We start from the raw sequence: 18,244 nt of genomic DNA, 5'->3' as shown, positions 1-18,244 counted from the left end.
CTTGATTTCAGCTCAGGTCATGATCTCACGGGTTTGTGGGATTGAGCCCCACGTCAGGGTCTCTGCTATCAGCTTGGGATTCTCTGTCTCTCTCTGTCTCCCTGCCCCTCCCCCCTCTCAAAATAGATAAATACACTTAAAAAAAAAAAAAGAACATTCTAGAATGATAGGAACCACAGGGCAGGGTAACACCCAGTTACAACAGAGAAACAGAGTTCCTACCCTCAAGATACTCCTAACGAAAGCCCAGTCTCTCTGAGGGTGTCCCCAGTTTGATGGGGGGAGGCCCAGCTGTCACACTCAAGAAGTTCAGATAACCCTCTTACAAGCCCTTTGATATGGTGTATCTGGTAAACAGAACATGTGCATTACAAGTTAATGGTTGGTCTCTGGCAGGAGTCGATGCCAGGTGCCGGGAGGGTGGCGTGGGCAGCAGATAGCACGGGCATTCAGGGAGAGCCGACTGGGTGTAGTGGTCACGGAGAGCTTCGTGGTCTAGGGGGACTTCGGGTGCGGCTTTGCAGGATGGGGGGACTAGGAAGTGGTTTAGAGCATCATCCCAGGCGGCAGCGAAGTACAAAGGTCTGGAAGGAGCCCACAGGGCAAGGCGTGCCCAGGTCAGGGCAAGGACCTCGGATGCCAGGCTCCGATGGGCCTCCGGGGCCAGCTGCCTGGGTTTCACTGTCGCTGTGCCATGGGCTGGTCTACCCTGTTTGAGCCTCATTTTCCTCGCCTATAAAACGGGGCTGATGACAGCCCTTACCCTGTGATTCGAGGCGCTAAAGGCACATAGTGTGTCCGAAACACATCAGCCACGTGTAGGTTAATTCTCCTGCCTCCTTCGTCCCCAGTCCTGTGGCAGGAGACTTTGTGTGACCACAGAGCCCCGTCTTAGGGTCCAGCGAGCTCCAGGTTGAAGCCCTTCCTCACGGCTGAATCTGGAGGCGGGCGGGGGGTGGTTCGATGGATGAAGGGGGGCAGGGGCCGGGGGTCCTGAGCCATTTACCATCTCTGCCTCCTTTGATGACTTCGCAACTGTCTGCAACCCCTCTGTGCCTCCCAGAGTTCCAGCAGTGAGGAGGGGTGAGGGGGTGGCGGGGAGAGAAGGCTGGTGGGGCAGGCTTGACTTCTCAGGCATATGGCCCTTTCACAGCGGCTTTGTGGGGCGCCAACGGGTGGCCTGCCTGCCTTTTCCTCGCCGTGGCCCCAGCTGCTGTTTCCTCTTCGCTGACCTTGAGCCCTCGAGCCGGGCCTCCCCGGGCCCAGCTTCCTGAAGGCCTGTCTCCTTCACTGGCCCTTCGTGCCTGCCAGCCCTTGTATCCGAGCCCGCTGCACCCCTCTCCTCTGCGGGCACCACCGGCATCTGGGACGGCCTCCCCTGGGGAAAGAGGGTGCGGGCGGTCTGTGGGCGTGCTGGGGTTTGTGCGGAGCGCTCGCCATAGGAGAACAAGGAAGGGAACAAGGGAGGGACCGCCGTTCACGCAGTCGTTGGTTCATACACGCATTCCTTCCTTGCCTTTGTGTTTCGTGCCACGCAAACGTGCTTGCCTCTGGAGGGTACGGAGGTAGATGAAGTTCTCGTCGTTGGCAGACACCCGTGGTGACAGCCGCGATAGCGACAATAATAGCTCACGTACATTGAGCGCTTACTGTATACCTGGCACCGTTTTAAACCCTTGTCTTGGGGCAAGTCATGTAACCTTCATGCCCGATGCCTCTGTTCCTACTTTCCTCGCTTTACAGATGAGGAAACTGGCCCAGAGGAGGGGGCGTGGCCTTCCTGACTTGATCCTTGGGACAAAGGCACCGTGTGGTATGTTTTGAGGCTCCCACGCGGGCAGCCGCACCAGCACCCTGAGGAGCAGAGGCGCACGGAGTTCTTATTCCCGGGGCTGGACGGGGAGATGGAGATTCCAGGGGGACACGTGACATGCTCAGGGTCACACAGCAGGTCAAGGCGTGAGTCTGGAGGGCCAGGCCCACCCCCACCCCACCCCCCCGTCCCCGGGCCCCCGGCTCTCCGAATGAGAGGAGAGACCGGGCCTGGAGGTACAGCTGCTCAGACGGGTGCCCTTGCATCCCACCACTGTCGCATTTTAGCAATGATGAAAGTGAGGCTCCGATGTTCAACAACGCGCCCAGCACCTGTAGCTTGTTGGAGGCAGACCCCGAACGCAAGCTCAGGCCCATCCGACCTCCCAGCTTCTGTCCCGGCTGCCTGCCAGTGTCTGCCCGTGGCTGCCTGGCCACACTCTGTAAGATGGGACCCAGTTGGGGCTCCTGGGTGGCTCATTCGGTTGAGCGTCCGACTTTGGCCCAGGTCATGATCTCTCGGTTTGTGAGTGCGAGCCCCTCGTCGGGCTCTGTGCTAGCAGCTCGGAGCCTGGAGCCTGCTTCGGATTCTGTGTCTCCCTCTCTCTATCCCTCTCCCACTCATGCTCTCTCTCTGTGTCTCTCTCTCTCAAAAATGAATAAACATTTAAAAAAAAAAAGATGGGACCCAGTTGTTAGGCTTCCTTTAAGGTTCCGACCTAGTGAGCTCTGTTCTCTGCTCAGCACCAAACATTGCTTTTCCTGGCCTTACAGGAGGCTGGTGAGTAAACGACAGAAATAGCCCAGCAAAGAGATACAGGAAAACTGTGATTATTTTCAAGATTGTCTTCAAATTCCAGGAAGAGAGTTAAAGGGGATGGTGAGCTGAGACCCTCCTAAGTGTCTTTTTTTTTTTTTTAATTTTTTTTTTGACGCTTTATTTACTTTTGAGACAGGGAGAGGCAGAGCATGAACAGGGGAGGGTCAGAGAGAGGGAGACACAGAATCTGAAACAGGCTCCAGGCTCTGAGCTGTCAGCACAGAGCCCGACACAGGGCTCGAACTCACGGACCGCGAGATCATGACCTGAGCCGAAGTCGGCCGCTTAACCGACTGAGCCACCCAGGCGCCCCCCCTCCTAAGTGTCTTAAAATGTCCTGCCTTCTCCCCTCCCCTACTCCACAGCTGCTGTCCCCTTCCAGAACTCCCCATTTGCTTCATATGACACCAACAGGTTAAAGAGACCGAGTTGGAAGGACCCTTGTGACGTCGTTAGTTTCAACCTCCTGCCTTAACAGGGACACGTTAGTTTTGAATTCTCTGCACCCAGATAGTTGCAGCCCTCCAGAAACCCTCCCTTCTCTCTCACATGTGACTTGTGCTTGGTTCACGGTTCCATGCAGAAAGAGTTGTGGTTGCATCATGAGAAAATGTGGCTCTGAATTCTGGCAGTTTAACTACACAGTACCGTTTCAAACAGTTACTATTTCCTTTTTCCTTGATAGGCCCCTTCTTAGCAGGGATGTATAAAGAGTGCCCTCTAGTGCCTGAGAACAGTACCAGGCCGTTAGCAGAGAAGCGGTAATCAGAGAACACCCCACGGGGGCCCCACATTTTGTAATGCAAATTATATACCTGCAGTTTCAAGTTAAAAAAAAAAAAAGCAGCCTGATGGGGTCGGATAGGGACGCTCCTGGAGAAAGAAACGTTTTGTCAGGTTTAGGTGGTGAACCTAAACTCTCACTAATACAGTGAGAGTTGGGAGAGTGAAGTTGGGCCCGTTGACTCGTTGGTGAGAAATAGCGTAGGACGTGGAGTCAGATGGAAACCCCCCCACCTCTCCAGTGCCTCCCAGCACCCCCCCCCGAAAGTCCCAGAAAGCAGGACTGAAGCGTGGACGGTTTTGCTGAGCCCCAGCAATGAGCGCACAGAGATGGCTGTGTCACAGCCAGATGGCGGAGAGTGAGCTCGGAAGGCTTTCCAAGCTGATCAGAAAGGGCGAGGAGCAGTGAAAGCTAGCATTGGCTGAGCGCTGCTGTCCCTGACACGGTTTCTTGTGCCTTCGTATGCTCATATATTTACTCGTTCGTTCGTTCATGCAACAGATATTTGGGTGGCCATTTTGTGCCAAGCACTGGGTATTTATCACTGAACAAAAAAAGATGAAACCACCCAGCCTCATGGAGCTCTAATTACGGCCAGGACAATTCGGGGAGGGCCATAAAATAGAAGAGTTAGCCTATCTAATTGTGATAGGTGTGGTGGAAAAATACAAAGCAAGGAAGGGGGGAGGGCGTCCCTAACATCATCCTTATTTTACATGTGCAGAATCCACAGAATCCGGGCAAACTGCATCAGGAGCCTGTGCTCTTAAATAGCCCGCTCTACATTGGCCTGGACACCTGCTCACTGCAGGGGGGGGGGGCATGGGGAGGGCACTGCAAGCAGAGGGCACAGCCTATGCAAAGGCCTGTGGTTGCTGGAGTCCAGGGAATGAGGAAGAGGGCATACAGGGGCGGGGCAGGGTGGGTTCGGAGCCAACAGGGATTCTGATGGCCCTGGCCCTGGTGCTGGGCTGGTTGCATGGGAGGCGTTGCCGACAGAGGAAGAGGGTGTGGAGGAAGAGGGCCAGGCCTTCGATCCGGACACCTGGGTGGCAGTGCTGGATGGGCACCTAAGACAAGTTGGGGCACTCGTGGTGGACAGGAGGGGCTCACTTCCGGGGAGCTTTCACACAGGGTCCGAGCGAGCCCTGCCCCTCGGCCCAGCCGGGTTGCCCGGCCCTTGTGTGCGGCCAGGCTCCCGCAGACGTTCCCAGCCTCACGCACCACACGGCACGCCGGTTACAGCTGAGCGGTTCTGCGGAGGGGCCGGGAGGGCTCCCACCATGGCCCTGGCTCGCCGGGCCCCCAGCTGAGCTGTAAATGACTTTTCCATTTTCCGAGACCTGCGCCCAGGCCTGTTTGGTATTCAGGGACGCCGGGCCCACACTCGCCAGCTCTCGGCTCTGCCCGAATTACTTGATTAAAACGCATATCAACTATTATGTGATTCGTTTCTCTGCCGCAGCTCGAGCCGGGCCTATGTTAAAACTGTAATAAAGGCTGAGTTTGGAGGCAGCGGGGGGGGGGGGGGGAGAGGGGGCAGGGGTGGGAGGGCGTCTCTGGGTCGGGGGAGGGGGTCGGGGGGAGCTGAGAGAAGGACCCCCGACCTCAAGGCCACTGCTGGCTTCCTCGAATCTAGATGACAGGGACCTGCAGACGGTCAGCTCCCCTCCTGCCTCCTGAGAAAGTCGGTAGGTGTAGCAGTTGTGACCATCTCATTTCCCGTCTTTTCCTCTGGCAGAAGGGACAGCAGGGAATGTTTGGGGGTGAGGGCAGAGAGCAAGCCGCGTTGGCTTTCGCGCCCAGAAATGGAATTCTCCATCGCCTGGGAGTTCTCTGTTGCAAAGCTGGCTCTCGCTAGGCTGTGAGTCCCGAGTCCTGGGTTTTCTTCGCAGCCTCCCTGCCCCTGGGCTCCGCTGACCATCTGAAAGTGGGGCTGATTATTGGGAGAGTCTGGAGTGGGGACAGTGACAGAGCTTGGAAACCGTAGGGTGTGGCACACACGCGTAGGGCGGTGACCGCTGCCGTGGGTCGGGGGCCAAAGGAACTTTGTAATTGTACTGCCAGGCCCTGTTCGTCTAAGACGCCCTTATTGAGCACCTGCTGTGTCCCAGGCGTAGGCTCTGCTCCGTGCAGGGATCTCCCAGTCCAGTCGGACCGAGAGACCCATAGACAGGCAGGTTGGGTGTCCCCCGATGAGCTTTGAGAGCCCACGAGTGGGCGTGCAGACCGGCCTGGACATGCTCAGGGAGCGGGGAGAGGCTACCCATGAATTGCGTTGTGCTGGGTAAGCAGGAGCGAGCCCAGTGGAAGGGGGTGTGGTGTTCCAGGTAGAGGAAGCTCACGGTCAAAGTCAAAGGCATGGAGGTCTGAGACAGCCCCGGCTTGGCCGTTTAAGGGTGCCAAGAGCTGGCCAGGGAACCTCGTGGAGTGACAGGGTGGGCCTGAGCACGTGGGCAGGGCTGACAGTGGGGGGATTGGGGGGGGGGGGCTCACTGGCCTTGCTGAGGCTTCCGGAGTCATCCGCTGTGGGAGATGGCAAGCTTGGAAGGAGAGGCAGAGGCTGAAGGAGAAGCCGTGGAAGATGCTCCCCGGTGACTCTCTACCCACGTCCATCCACCTCGCCTAGGCTGGCCTCTGTCCTGAGCGGACCTCAGTCCTGCCCACCCTTAAGCTTTGGCAAACCAGATGACTCCTGTCACCCTTCCTGTCCCTCATTCATTCTGTTCTCAGGGGGCTCTGAGGCTCTTTCAAGTCCTGTCGCTGTCTTATGTTCTGTGCCTGTCCTGGCCCCAGTTCCTAAGGAAGCAGGGTTTCCTTCAGTAGACTGGGAAATTCCCAGAATGGGGATGGTACCTCCTCCATCAGATTGGGAGCTTCCTAAGACAGAGGCTGTTTTTCCCCCAGAAGATTGGGAGGTGGGGCTGTTTCTTCCCTGCTCAGGATTGGACTCCCCACGTCCCTGAGCAGAAACCAGGAACCCAGAGAGAAGGTCCGTCGCCATATCCCTCTGTCTTGGGCTATCCCCACACCTGTACCGGCTCTGTCCCACCCCCTTCGGGACCTTTCCATCTCACAGCTGTGTGGGGAGAGGGCAGGAGCTGCTGCTGGCCAGGAGGCTGCCCCCCCACCCCCACCCCAAATCCAGCCTGTGTCTAATGAACATGCTTCACGTCCACTCTGCCCACGTGGCCCCCTTCCCCATGCCCCTCTGGGTTATGCAGTGCATTTCGGGATTGAATCCCTGGGACTGGGTGTATTTGGCTCTGAGCCCCAGCTGTGCTGGGGAAGGTGCCCCAGGATGCCTACTGTGCCCCCAAAGCCTCCTCTCAGTGACAGGAGGCTGGGCAGCCGGGAAAGGAGAGAGGAAGGGGTTAGATCTGACCCCAGGTCTCTGCCTTTAGGGATGAGTAATGAAGGGAGGCCTTCCCTGCCACTGGTTCCCTTGTCCTGTGGCATCACGATCAAAGGCAACCTGGCAGTGACCAATCAAAAGCACAGACGACTGCCCAATGGCCAAGAGAGCAGGATGGAGGGGAGGGGACCTGGGGCAGAGGAGCGTTGCTCAAGACCGGGTGCCGTCCCAGCTGTGGATGGAGCCCCATGACAACGTTGCCCATCGTGCACTTTGCCGTGCCAGGCTTTTGTACGTGCTCTTCCTGCAGCCTGGGATGCCTGTCCCCTCACCTAACATCTAAGAGGCCATATGCGGTGTTTGGGGGAAGGAGGGTGTCCCTTGTGGGCGAGGCCTACCCCATTCGGATAACAGACGTTTAAAGCAGTTGAGCAAGGACAGCGTGGGGGCAGGCAACAGGAGAGCAGGAGGCCGGTGTGCCCCTTTCCTGAGAGACTCTGGGCAGGTCACGCTGCTTCTCGGTGACTCAGTTTCCCCCATCTGCAGTGGGCTCACATGATCTCTGAGGCTCTTCCTGCCTGACTGCGGCCGAACGCCATGAACACAGTGTCCGCAGCCCGGGCTCAGCACTGTCGCTCTGGTGACCGCGTGGACGACGAAACATGAAGTGCTTCCAGAAATTCCCAAAATGGGATGCTAGGCGAGGGGGAGGGAGAACTGAAGGCAAAAGAGGAAAGAGAGAGAAAGCAGGAGTGGGAGGAAGGTCACCACTGACCGCCTACTTCCTCTTTCCCTCTCCCTTCCTTGGTCTCCTCTTCTCCTGGCCCTCCTCTGTGCTCCCCATAGTCCCCCAGGGTCCACGGAGGGTGCAGCTCCAGAGCCCCGGCCAGGCCACTCCTTGCTGGCATTCCCTCTGCTGGACCAAGATGGGTAAGAGGCACAGGACTGATGGAGTCGGGAAGCCAATTCAGTCGCCAGGGTGTCTTCAGCTCTGAGGCCAAGGAGCTCGACCAAGCCCTTCCTGCAACCTCTCTAGCCTGGACCTGGGGTAGGCAGATTGCTGGCCTGATAGCCCCGTCCAGGGATGAGAAGTAAGCTGGCCGCAGACTCCTGGGCTCTCTCTGCACAGGAAGCAAAGGCTTTTCTCCATCCCCAGGCTCCTGGGTGGAAATCAGTGGGGACTCTCAGGTAGAGGCCATGGTCACAACCAAGGTCATCAGGTAAGGTCTCTTCCAGCCTGAAGGGTTACTCAGAGATCCTGAAGCAACCCAGGAAGGGCCTGTGTACAGAAGTCACATAGTCCAAACGCTTCATGTTATAAATGGGGGAAACTGAAGCCCAAGGAGGGAAGGTAGCCTTCTTAGGGTCACGGTTCTGGGCGTTTAGGGGCAGAACCAGGTATGGAATCTAAGCTTCCTGAATGCCAGCCCTAAGCACGTGCATTTGCTCTGTCTCCCTCCCTCCCTTTCTCCTGGCCCTCCTCCTTTCGTTTTTGCTGTATTTTCCTTGAAAACAATAGCATTGCTGCTTAAATGGTCATTATTTTATTTTATTTATTTATTTATTTATTTATTTATTTATTTATTTATATTTTATTTATTTTTGAGAGAGACAGAGACAGAATGCGAATGGGTTAGGGGCAGAGAGAGGGAGCCACAGAATCCGAAGCAGGCTCCAGGCTCCGAGCCGTCAGCCCAGAGCCCGACGAGGGGCTCGAACTCACGAGCTGTGAGATAGTGACCTGAGCCGAAGTCGGACGCTCCACCGATGGAGCCACTCGGGCGCCCCTAAATGGTCATCATGTTAAAAATACTAACTATAAACAAGTGTAAAGAAAAAAAAACAGACAAACAAAAGCTCTGTCACCCTGAAGGTTAACGTTTGTTAATCTTTTGAGCACGGTGTTCCGGAATGTGTCATGCGTGCTTTTTCCGAAAGCGGGATCCGTCTTTGCGCGCCGGTTGGTGCCTCGCCTTTTTCTTAGAGTCAGGTGTATGGAGGTATCGCTAATGCGCAGCCAACTTCTCCCATTTTGGAGAATATCGTTCTAGGAATTTCAGCAAAGGTATTTCGTCACGAAACTACCCTGAGTCTTTGGTCATAGACATCCTTCTCTGTCAGTGGAACTAACCTAAAAACCCAACGGTAGGGGATTAAAAAAAAAAAAAATTTAGTTGTGCCAGGAAGTGTTTAACCAATCCCCTCGGGTTGGGCACGGAGGTTGCTTCCCCCGCTTCACCGTGATGAGCAGAGCTGCGGGGAACATACTTGCCCTCGTACTCAGGAGGGGTCTGGCTGTCCGCGCGGCAGGGGTCGGAAGGCGGGCACGTGGCGCTACTCCGTCTCCCTAGGCCCTCACCCTCTCCCTCCCTCTCGCCTGCCTGCAGGGAACCGGCTGGACGAGGGCTCGGACGTGGAGTCGGAACCCGACCTCCCTCTGAAGCGCAAGCAGCGTCGAAGTCGGACCACATTCACGGCCGAGCAGCTCGAAGAGCTGGAGAAGGCCTTCGAGAGGACTCACTACCCGGACATCTACACCCGTGAGGAGCTGGCGCAGAGGACCAAGCTGACGGAGGCGCGTGTCCAGGTGAGGCGGCGCCTCGGGTGTTGGCGGGCATATCGAAGAGGCGGGAACGGAGGGGGTTGGAGGTGTGGCCGGGGTCCCAGGGTTTAGGGGGCCCCCAGGGGGTTCTGCAGCAGGTGGTCCGGGGACCTTGTAGATGAGGAATGCCCCTGGCGCTTGATGCAGACTAAGCAGGCAGCAAGCGTCGGTTGACCGGCTGGGCCAGCGGTGGGCAGCCCTGGGCGGCCAGGAGCTGCAGGGAGGTCCTGCTGGAGAGCAGTCATCCCTTCCGAAATGAGCCAGAGGACAGGGCTCAGGAAGCACAAAAGTCTCCAAATCTCCGATGAGGGGAGGAAGTGATTAGGAGGAAATTTTCTGAAGGGCCCAGCTTTTTAGGACAGGTAATGAGTTTCCCGTCACAGGAAGCATGTGAGCACACTGGGCAGGCTTGTTCCTGATGGGTTGGAAGCATCAGAGGAAGGATGGGCAGACCTCGGATGCCCCCATCCACACCCTCAAGGGGGTGGGTCCTCATCTGCGGGGCTGGGGGAAGGGAGGGCGGCGAAAGCAGGACCTGCCTGGGCTCGCAGGCCCTCACCTGCCACCTGGCCCCAGCGGGGGAGGGAACGGCCTCCTCTCCCCAGGTCGGGGAGGAAGTGAGAGAGGGTCATGATGGCTAGCTCCTGGGGGAATGAATGCGTTCCCGGCCTGTCTTCCTCATAAACGGGGGAGGCGGGTCTGCGGGAGGGGCCACCCCAGACTGCTCACTGGGCACTTCCAGCGGGGACCCCGGCTTTGCTAGGCGCCCACCTTGCCCCAGCCCTCCTCACGCGTGGCCCGGCGGAACATCAGGCCACCTTGTCAGGCAGGTCACCTCCAGGCAGGCCGCAGGTGCAGAAGCAACAGGCCTAGAGAAGCGGCAGAGCTCGGCTGGGGCTGAGCTGGGCCGGAACTCGGGCCTGGCAGGTACCAAAGCCAAGGTCTTTCCATGCGGAAGGAAGAAGCTGCCTCAGAGCCGGGGACCTGAAAGCCGTGGCAACTGGCACTTAAACGCTCCAGGAACCGGTGTACCTCCCTCCGCCCTCCCCACCCCCACTGCTGGAGCGGGGGGTCCTTGGCTGCCTTTGAGGGAGACCCCGAGGGGAAGGGGCAGGCGGCAGCAGCCAGCTTGTCTCATTCTCTCCCCTCCTCTCCAGGGTGATATCTGAGCCTGGCCTGGGCTCCGGGCCTCCCTCCCCGCCGCTCTGATCGTCCTGCAGCTGTTCTCCTGGGCACATTCCTGGGTGCTTTCTCATTCCCACGTCTGGCGGCCGCGGCTGCTTCCCATCACCTTGAAGCCTGACCGCTCCTTGTAAAATTTCCTGGCTGTCAGGGCAGTGCTTTTATTGGCCCAGGGGACCCAGAAACAGGTGTCACTCAAGGTCCAAGGAGGGAGGGGGGCTGGGAACAGGGGGAGCAGCCAGAGGCCGGGCAGACCCACAGTGTGGGGGCCCAGGCAGCCTCCAGCACATGCTGACTCCCGTAACATCCTGTGGGCTCCTCCAGGGCGGTGAGGGTGCCCAACCTTGGCCTGAGAACTTAGCGTGATCCCAGCAGAGGAGGGATCGATTATACGTTGGGTTTTTAACAAATCACCAAAGCTGACCAAAGACATCAAGACCAGGATGATAGAACATTTGGCCCGGAGAAGCGATTTGGAGGACGGGGCTGCTCTAAGAGGCCCCGGAGGGTGGGACCAGGGCCAGTCGGGGAACATCCCCAGGCCTACATAAAGGTCTGCAGGGACTGGGAACCGCAGGCCTAGGTTTCCCTTGGTCTCTGTATCACCTTCAATAGATCTGTTTCCTTTCTTGAGACTTAGTTTCTCATCTATAAGTAAAGGAATGGAACTAAATGGTCACTGCGGCTCCTTAAAGTTCTAGGATCCTCACTTATTTTTTTTCCATTTTCTTTTGATGTTTTGTTAATTTTTGAGAGAGAGCGAGAGAGACAGGGTGCAGGCGGGAGGAGCAGAGACAGAGGGAGACACAGATTCCGAAGCAGGCTCCAGGCTCCGAGCTGTCAGCACACGGGGCTTGAACTCACGAACTGTGAGGTCGTGACTTCAGCCGAAGTCGGACCCTTGACCGACTGAGCCACACAGGCGCCCCTAGGAATTTTGTTTATTGACAATCAGAGCTGCCTTGTGAGGTGATGAGATCCCCATTCCTGGAAGTGTGTAAGGCAAAATACAGTGTGCCATCAACCAGAAACCCTAGTTTCTGCTAGGGTTCCTGCTGTGGACGGTAGGGCAGAGACCTCCAAGCCTCCCGAGCACCGCTGAGACTCTATGGATCTGAGGTCTCGGGTGTCGGATTCTAAAAGTCTGTGATTCTGGGATTCCGCAGTCCTGAGACGTCTCGTGTCAGTGGCCCGGGGAGATGGTGAAGGGGTCCCGAGTGGGCTCAGAGCCAGACGCTGAGGTGTGAATCCCAGCCCCAGCACTTACACCTGCAGCCTCAGTTTCCTTATCTGCAAAGTGGAGGGGACAGGAAGAGTCTACCTTGTTCTAAGGACAAATGCTTACCTGTAAAAAACCACACGCTCCGCATTAGGAGGTGCCTGGCACACAGGAGCTCCAGAAGTAGGGTACATTCTTAGTAAAACTCCACCTGCTCTTTCCAATCCTGGCCACCCTGGAAACCCCCAGTTTGTTCGGCTGGCACTCATTTATTGAGCACCTACTCTGTGCCGACGCTGTAGCGGGCCCCGGGGAGTCAGCAGACAGAAACCGCTGTCACGGAGCTGACACGTGCATGAACAAGGACACAGGTAAACGTGTCAGACGGGGTTCCAGTAACTCAAATGCGTTGCCTCCCTCTGGCTCTGCTCCAGCCCTGCTTTTGAAGCCTGCAGGGTGATACTTGGCATCCCTAGTGTCCGGGGGAGACACCGTGTCTCAGCTGGCGGAAAGCCACCAGGAAGGGTGGGAGAGGGGGCATCAGGCAGGAGGACGCGTGCCTGGGGACCAGTAACCTTTCTCTGGAGGAGCCTTCACTCCTGAATAGCGAGGGGCCAAGCCCGACCTTGTATCCGTCTTCCTCGGAGGTGGACAGATCCGCTGTGTCCCAAGTAGCGAGATCTCCGAGCCTGTGTGTTTCCCCCAGAAGCAGAAGCCTCCCTGAGAGGAATCCCATTTGAGAAGCAGTGGAGGGACTCATCACTAATTAACAACTTGGACTGGACCTTTCCCTCACAGTAGATAACGCTTATGGGACACTTCTCATTTGCGGGGCACGATGCTCAGTGTTCCACATACACGGTCACCGTCATCCTCCCCATGACCTTAGGAGGCAGGTATGATCAGTCTCTCCATTTCCAGCTGAGAAAACCTGAGGGAAGAAATTTCCTAAAGACAGTTAATCAGCAGTGCCGGGACTTGAACCCAAGTCTGCCTGTCATGTTCTTTTCTTCTGTGCTCCGTGGAGAGAAGGACCAGATGGAATGTTCAGCCCCGTAAACAGCTGCTTCCTATGGCATCGTGTTCCCAGTGCTGGGTGTTGTGGGAAGGATCAAAAGTGGATAATAAAACTCAGCGTCTGCTTTCAAAGAACTCAGCCCTGATCAGGGGTTCTGGTGCAGGGGTGTGTCTGTGTGTGTGTGTGGGGGGAGGGCGGAGGGGGTGATGGGGCTTACCCCTGTCCCTCCTGGAGCCTCCAGGCCCCCCTCTGTGAATGGGCAGCTTACACTGGATGCCAGCTAAGAGCTCGGCCATCAGAGAGTCCCCACCAGAATGATGGTTGTAGATGTTGTTCTAAGCGCTTGGCCTGTGTTAAGTCACTTGAGGTCCCGGGAGGCAGTGGTTCTCTGCCTTGTCTGTTGTGTGCCCGGGGCACAGGGCAGCTTGAGGGCTAGGACAGTCCCGTCCATCTCTCTATCCTTCACATCTCGCTTGGCGTAGAGCACAGTCCCAGTAAAGGTTCGTGATGAGAAGGAGGGAAGTAAGGAAGGAGGGAAAGAGAAGGAAAGGATAGGGAAGGACGGAAGGGGAAGAACTTTTCCAACTCTCTTTGGTATTCTTTTTTTTTTTAATTTTTAACGTTTCTTTATTTTTGAGACGGAGAGAGACAGAGCATGAACGGGGGAGGGTCAGAGAGAGGGAGACACAGAATCGGAAGCAGGCTCCAGGCTCTGAGCTGTCAGCACAGAGCCCGACGTGGGGCTCGAACTCACGAACCTCGAGATCATGACCTGAGCTGAAGTCCGCCGCCCAACCGACTGAGCCACCCAGGCACCCCTCTCTTTGGTATTCTTTATCCGAGGGAAGGATGACCCACAGGCAGCTGCGATGTGCCAATCAGGAATGGCGTGTCCCACACCTGCGTCATTCTCTATCTGACTTCAAGGTTTTTGCTACATATATGTATCATCCGAATCGCTATTTGTTTTTATTTTATTTTATTTTTTTCATCTTTATTTATTTTTGAGAGAGAGACAGGATGTGAGCAGGAGAGGAGCTGAGGGGAGGGAGACACAGAATCAGAAGCAGGCTCCAGGCCCTGAGCTGTCAGCACAGAGCCCGACGCGGGGCTCGAACCCACGGACCGCGAGATCATGACCTGAGCGGAAGTCGGACGCTTAACTGACTGAGCCACCCAGGCGCCCCACTATGTGCTTTTAAAATAAAATCAATGTATGTTATTTTTTCAAATGATTATTTATTTTTGAGAGAGAGGGACAGACAGTGTGAGTGGAAGAGAGAGAGGGAGACACAGAATCCAAAGCAGGCTCCAGGCTCTGAGCCATCAGCACAGAGCCCGACGCGGGGCTCGAACCCACGAACCGCGAGATCATGACCTGAGCGGAAGTCGGACGCTTAACTGACTGAGCCACCCCGGCGCCCCCAAATCAATATATTTTAAAATAAAAGTGTCTCTCACTGTCACATAAGCAGGCAGCTGGAAACACACATCAGGGAAGACTAAACAACATTGATGGGGGACTTGCTGGAAAACATCAGCTGCGGAAGCGCTTTTCTGTGTGTTCAAGAGGAAGCTCAGCATGGGTGTCAGTGAGGCACCGAGGATAAGTTAGCACCAAGCCTGGACCTTGTCTTCCACACGCCCAGAAGGCCCGGAGGAGGAGTGGAGGGGCTCAGGGTTACTGAATGTCTGTGTCACTGCCATCTGGGATGTCCCTCCCTTGTAGAAGGAGGAAACGTTGAATGGGAACAAAAATGTGCCCCACACCCTCTCCCAGAAGCGGGGAGCGAGGAAACACTGCCCATTCCGCGCCAGTTCAGAAGCCCCTCGGTCAGGACGCCCCTGGGGAAGCCCTCCGTGCCCTGGGGAGTGGGGAGAAGCGGGGGCCACAATTTCATTCCAGAGCCAGTTGTCGCTCCTGACCGGACTGCCTCGTCTCCTTGCTCTGTGCACCCTAAACGAGTCAGAGCCGGCTGCGCTGTTCCTCCAGCTCAGAAAGCTAAACGCGGCTTCTTTCCTCCAGAAGGATCTGGAAGACAAAAGACACCAGGGGCACAGAAGCACCCCTCCACTCAGTGGAGGCTGGACAGGTTGGGGGAGGGTCTTAAGTGATCCTGTCCTGCTGAAGGTTGGAGGGGACCCCACCAGGAGGGGCTCCCATCTGAGCTTTGTCGCATCGGCCCTGGCAAAGATACACCAGAGCAAGCTCTGTATTTCCTTGTTCTCTCGTTCATCCGTTCATTCCTTCCTTCCTTCATTCATTCAACAAGTATTCCGTGTAGATGCAGGAGTTGGCTGCGGGAAGAGGTCTGGCTTAGAGGGAATGGCATATGCAAAGCCCATATGCTTTCCCATAAGCCTTTTCCTCCTTTTCTGGACCAGAGCTCTTTGCAAAATCCAGACAAGTGACTTCTAGAAAGTCAGACTGATTGAAGTTTGAACCTCAGATTCGTTTCAGCTATAGCTGTGTGGCCTCGGGCAAGTTCTTTGACCTCTGTGAGCCTCAGTTTCCCCTTCTGTGAAATGGGAATAGGAGTACACGTCTCCTGGGTCTACTGGGCTGACGTGAGGCACCAGCATGGGGTGGGGGGGGGCCTGGCGCAGAGGGTGGGAGGGAGCGTGTGTTAAGACAAGGATGGTCGCCCCCCGAGCAGCTGCGGTGGAGAGAACGTTGCACGGAGTCGCCCAGACGTGGCTGTGTCTCCGACCCGCCCCGTTACGTGGACAGGTCACTCACTACCTCTGCCCCTCAGTTTGCTCATCCGTAAAATGGGGAGAACAATAATAATCCCATAATAATCCCTTCGCTGGGTGGTGGTGAGGCCACGATGGGCTCACACCCACGCAAGTGCGCTGCACTCCATCCCCGGCTGCGGGAAGGCGGGGATTGGACGCGGGCTGGACACAGGGTGACGGCTCGGGGACCAGTGGTAGCCGTGCCTCAGCTCTCCGCCAGGAGCCAGGCTGAGGGATCCCCGCTCTCTGCTCTCCACCCGCCCAGGTCTGGTTCAGTAATCGCCGCGCCCGTTGGCGGAAGCAGGCAGGAGCCAACCAGCTGGCAGCGTTCAACCACCTTCTGCCAGGGGGCTTCCCGCCCACCGGCATGCCCACGCTGCCCCCCTACCAGCTGCCGGACTCCACCTACCCCACCACCACCATCTCCCAAGGTGAGCGCACGAGATTGTCCTGGCACCTCAGCCGCGCCCTGCCCCCCATTCCTCCCTTCCTTAACTTAGAAGGAACAATAAGGGCTATTTATTTCTCTAATGTTTATTTATCGTCGAGAACAAGCACAAGCAGGGGAGGGACAGGGAGGGAGGGGGACGCAGGATCTGAAGCGGGCTCCCCGAGCTGTCAGTACAGAGCCCGACGCGGGGCTCGAACTCACGGACCGTGAGATCATGACCTGAGCCGAAGTCGGATGCTCAGCCGACCGAGCCACCCAGCCGCCCCCAAGGGCCATTTTCTTTTTAATGGCCATTTGTCTGTTTGCACGTGGACAGACGATTACCACGGGAACAGTGAGTTCCTGCCTTTGAACTTCTTGGTTTTGCCAACAGGCCACAGAGCATCCAGGTGAGGGTTAACAGGTAGCCTTCCCGCACACGTTCAGAACGGAGCTTCTCAAACCGTGAAGTCACATGCATCTGCTGCGGTCTTATTAAAACGCAGAAGTGACAGACAAGGCTACTATCCCTCCCTGGACCCCTCCCTCCATCCTGTCTTCCCCCTCCTCTCCTCTCCCCCCCCCCCCCCCCCCCGCCCCGGGGCACACATTGGAAGCCCCACTACCTGACATCTGACTCATGATGCCCCTGGGGCTCCCTCTTAAAGGGCCGGCAGGCTGGAGTTCTGGAAACTGAGGAGAGAGGCAGGGGATCCTCCCTATGATTCTTTTTCTCCCCTCCCTATAATTCTTGATGAGAAATTGACGATGATGGTCTCATCCCCCGGAAGGCTGCGTGGAGGGGCCCTGACAGAGCAGAACAGCAGCCCAGCATCCAGGAAGAGAAATGGCAGCTCGGACCCTGGCCCCATCACTCAGTGGCCTTTTCGCCTTGCACGAGTGCCCGGCCCCTCCGAGCCTCGGTTTCCTCATCTGTAAAATGGGAATCCTGTGCCCGCTTCACACCCTTAGACAGTATTTGCAGAAGCACCTGGCCGGTGGTCGGTGCCCCCCAAATGCTGTCGGGACAGGCCTGGGTAGATTAAGAGAGTCCCCAGTGAGGTCTGACTTTCAGTCTAGAAGACTTTGAGCACCGTGTGCCAAACGCTGTGCAGTGTGGCCGGTGCAGATGCCTGGAGGTTGTCTGGAACGTCGGTTAGCTGTCAGTCGAGCCTTGGCTAGTCCCCGGCGTCCTGTCCAGAAGCCAGCTGGTCCCATCCTGAGTAGCGAGGGGAGGTCCCCTCCGTCTGCTGGATGGCGACGAGGAGGAAGAGGCTCGTGGCTCGCCTTCCACGCAGACGGTTCTTTCCCTGCCCTGGGACGCCCGCCATCTGGGCCGGGGCCACTGGCTCAGGCCCTCTCCTGGGTCTCTCCGCAGACGGGGGCAGCACCGTGCACCGGCCCCAGCCCCTCCCGCCGTCCACCATGCACCAGGGGGGGCTGGCCGCCGCGGCCGCCGACACCGGTTCTGCCTACGGAGCCCGCCACAGCTTCTCCAGCTACTCAGACAGCTTCATGAACCCAGCGGCGTCCTCCAACCACATGAACCCCGTCAGCAACGGCCTGTCTCCCCAGGTAGGTGGCCTCACCAGTCTGGTCCCTGGGAAGCCGCGGGCTCCGGGGCACCGAGAGAGAGAGAGAGAGAGAGAGAGAGAGAGTTAAAGTGGGAAGCCGGGATGCCCCCGCCACCCTTGCTGGTCAGGACCCTGGGATCCTTTGCCTGGGCTTTATCTCCGAGCCACAGGCCCAGGTGACCCTGCGGGCAGGTACGGAGAATGGGTTTCCCTGCTCCTGGCCACCAGAAACAAAAAGCTGTTCCTGGCCCCCCAGAGCTTGTGAGTCCGGCCCCCCGCCCACCTCATGGCTGTTCGGTTCACGAAAGTCAGGCATTTTCAGGCAGCGTGTTGGCAGAAGCCTTGTACCGTTTCCTGTGGGATGCTGACTGTGGTTTTGGGGCTTGGTTCTCGAACCAGGAGTCCTTCCTGGATTCCATCCTGTGCTCCACCCATCTCTTGCCTTTCCCCAGGCGTGACCACAGAATGAGAGGCAGGACCGCCTCCTGTTGGTAGAGAGAAACGCGGCTGGGGTTCTAGACTGGGGGCTCTGCTCCCATTGGGTCTTGGAGCTCGTTCCCTCGTGTGTGATTGGTTGCTGGCTGCGTCACTCGTTGCCGGGGCTGTTGGAAGTCGTTGGGGCCACCCTGCGATCCAGTGCACAAGGCATCGCTGAGGCTGATGGTGCTGGCTGGTGGTTTGGGGAGCAGGACGCGGGGATGCTGGCAGT

At 57.2% G+C, this 18,244-nt stretch overlaps 1 protein-coding gene across 1 annotated transcript in view; it reads left to right on the top strand.

Annotated features, from left to right (window-relative positions):
- PAX7 (paired box 7) overlaps positions 1-18,244 on the top strand; it is a 154,187-nt gene that overhangs the window by 90,741 nt on the left and 45,202 nt on the right. The window contains exons 3-6 of the mRNA XM_049618914.1: positions 2,101-2,255; positions 9,159-9,358; positions 15,797-15,962; positions 17,340-17,536. Of these exons, the coding sequence (XP_049474871.1) occupies positions 2,101-2,255; positions 9,159-9,358; positions 15,797-15,962; positions 17,340-17,536 (718 nt within the window). The remainder of the gene's footprint in view (positions 1-2,100; positions 2,256-9,158; positions 9,359-15,796; positions 15,963-17,339; positions 17,537-18,244) is intronic.

This window comes from Panthera uncia (genome assembly GCF_023721935.1).
Source record: "Panthera uncia isolate 11264 chromosome C1 unlocalized genomic scaffold, Puncia_PCG_1.0 HiC_scaffold_4, whole genome shotgun sequence".
NCBI classification, from domain to species: domain Eukaryota; kingdom Metazoa; phylum Chordata; class Mammalia; order Carnivora; family Felidae; genus Panthera; species Panthera uncia.
This window is presented reverse-complemented; position numbering and strand designations above follow the sequence as displayed.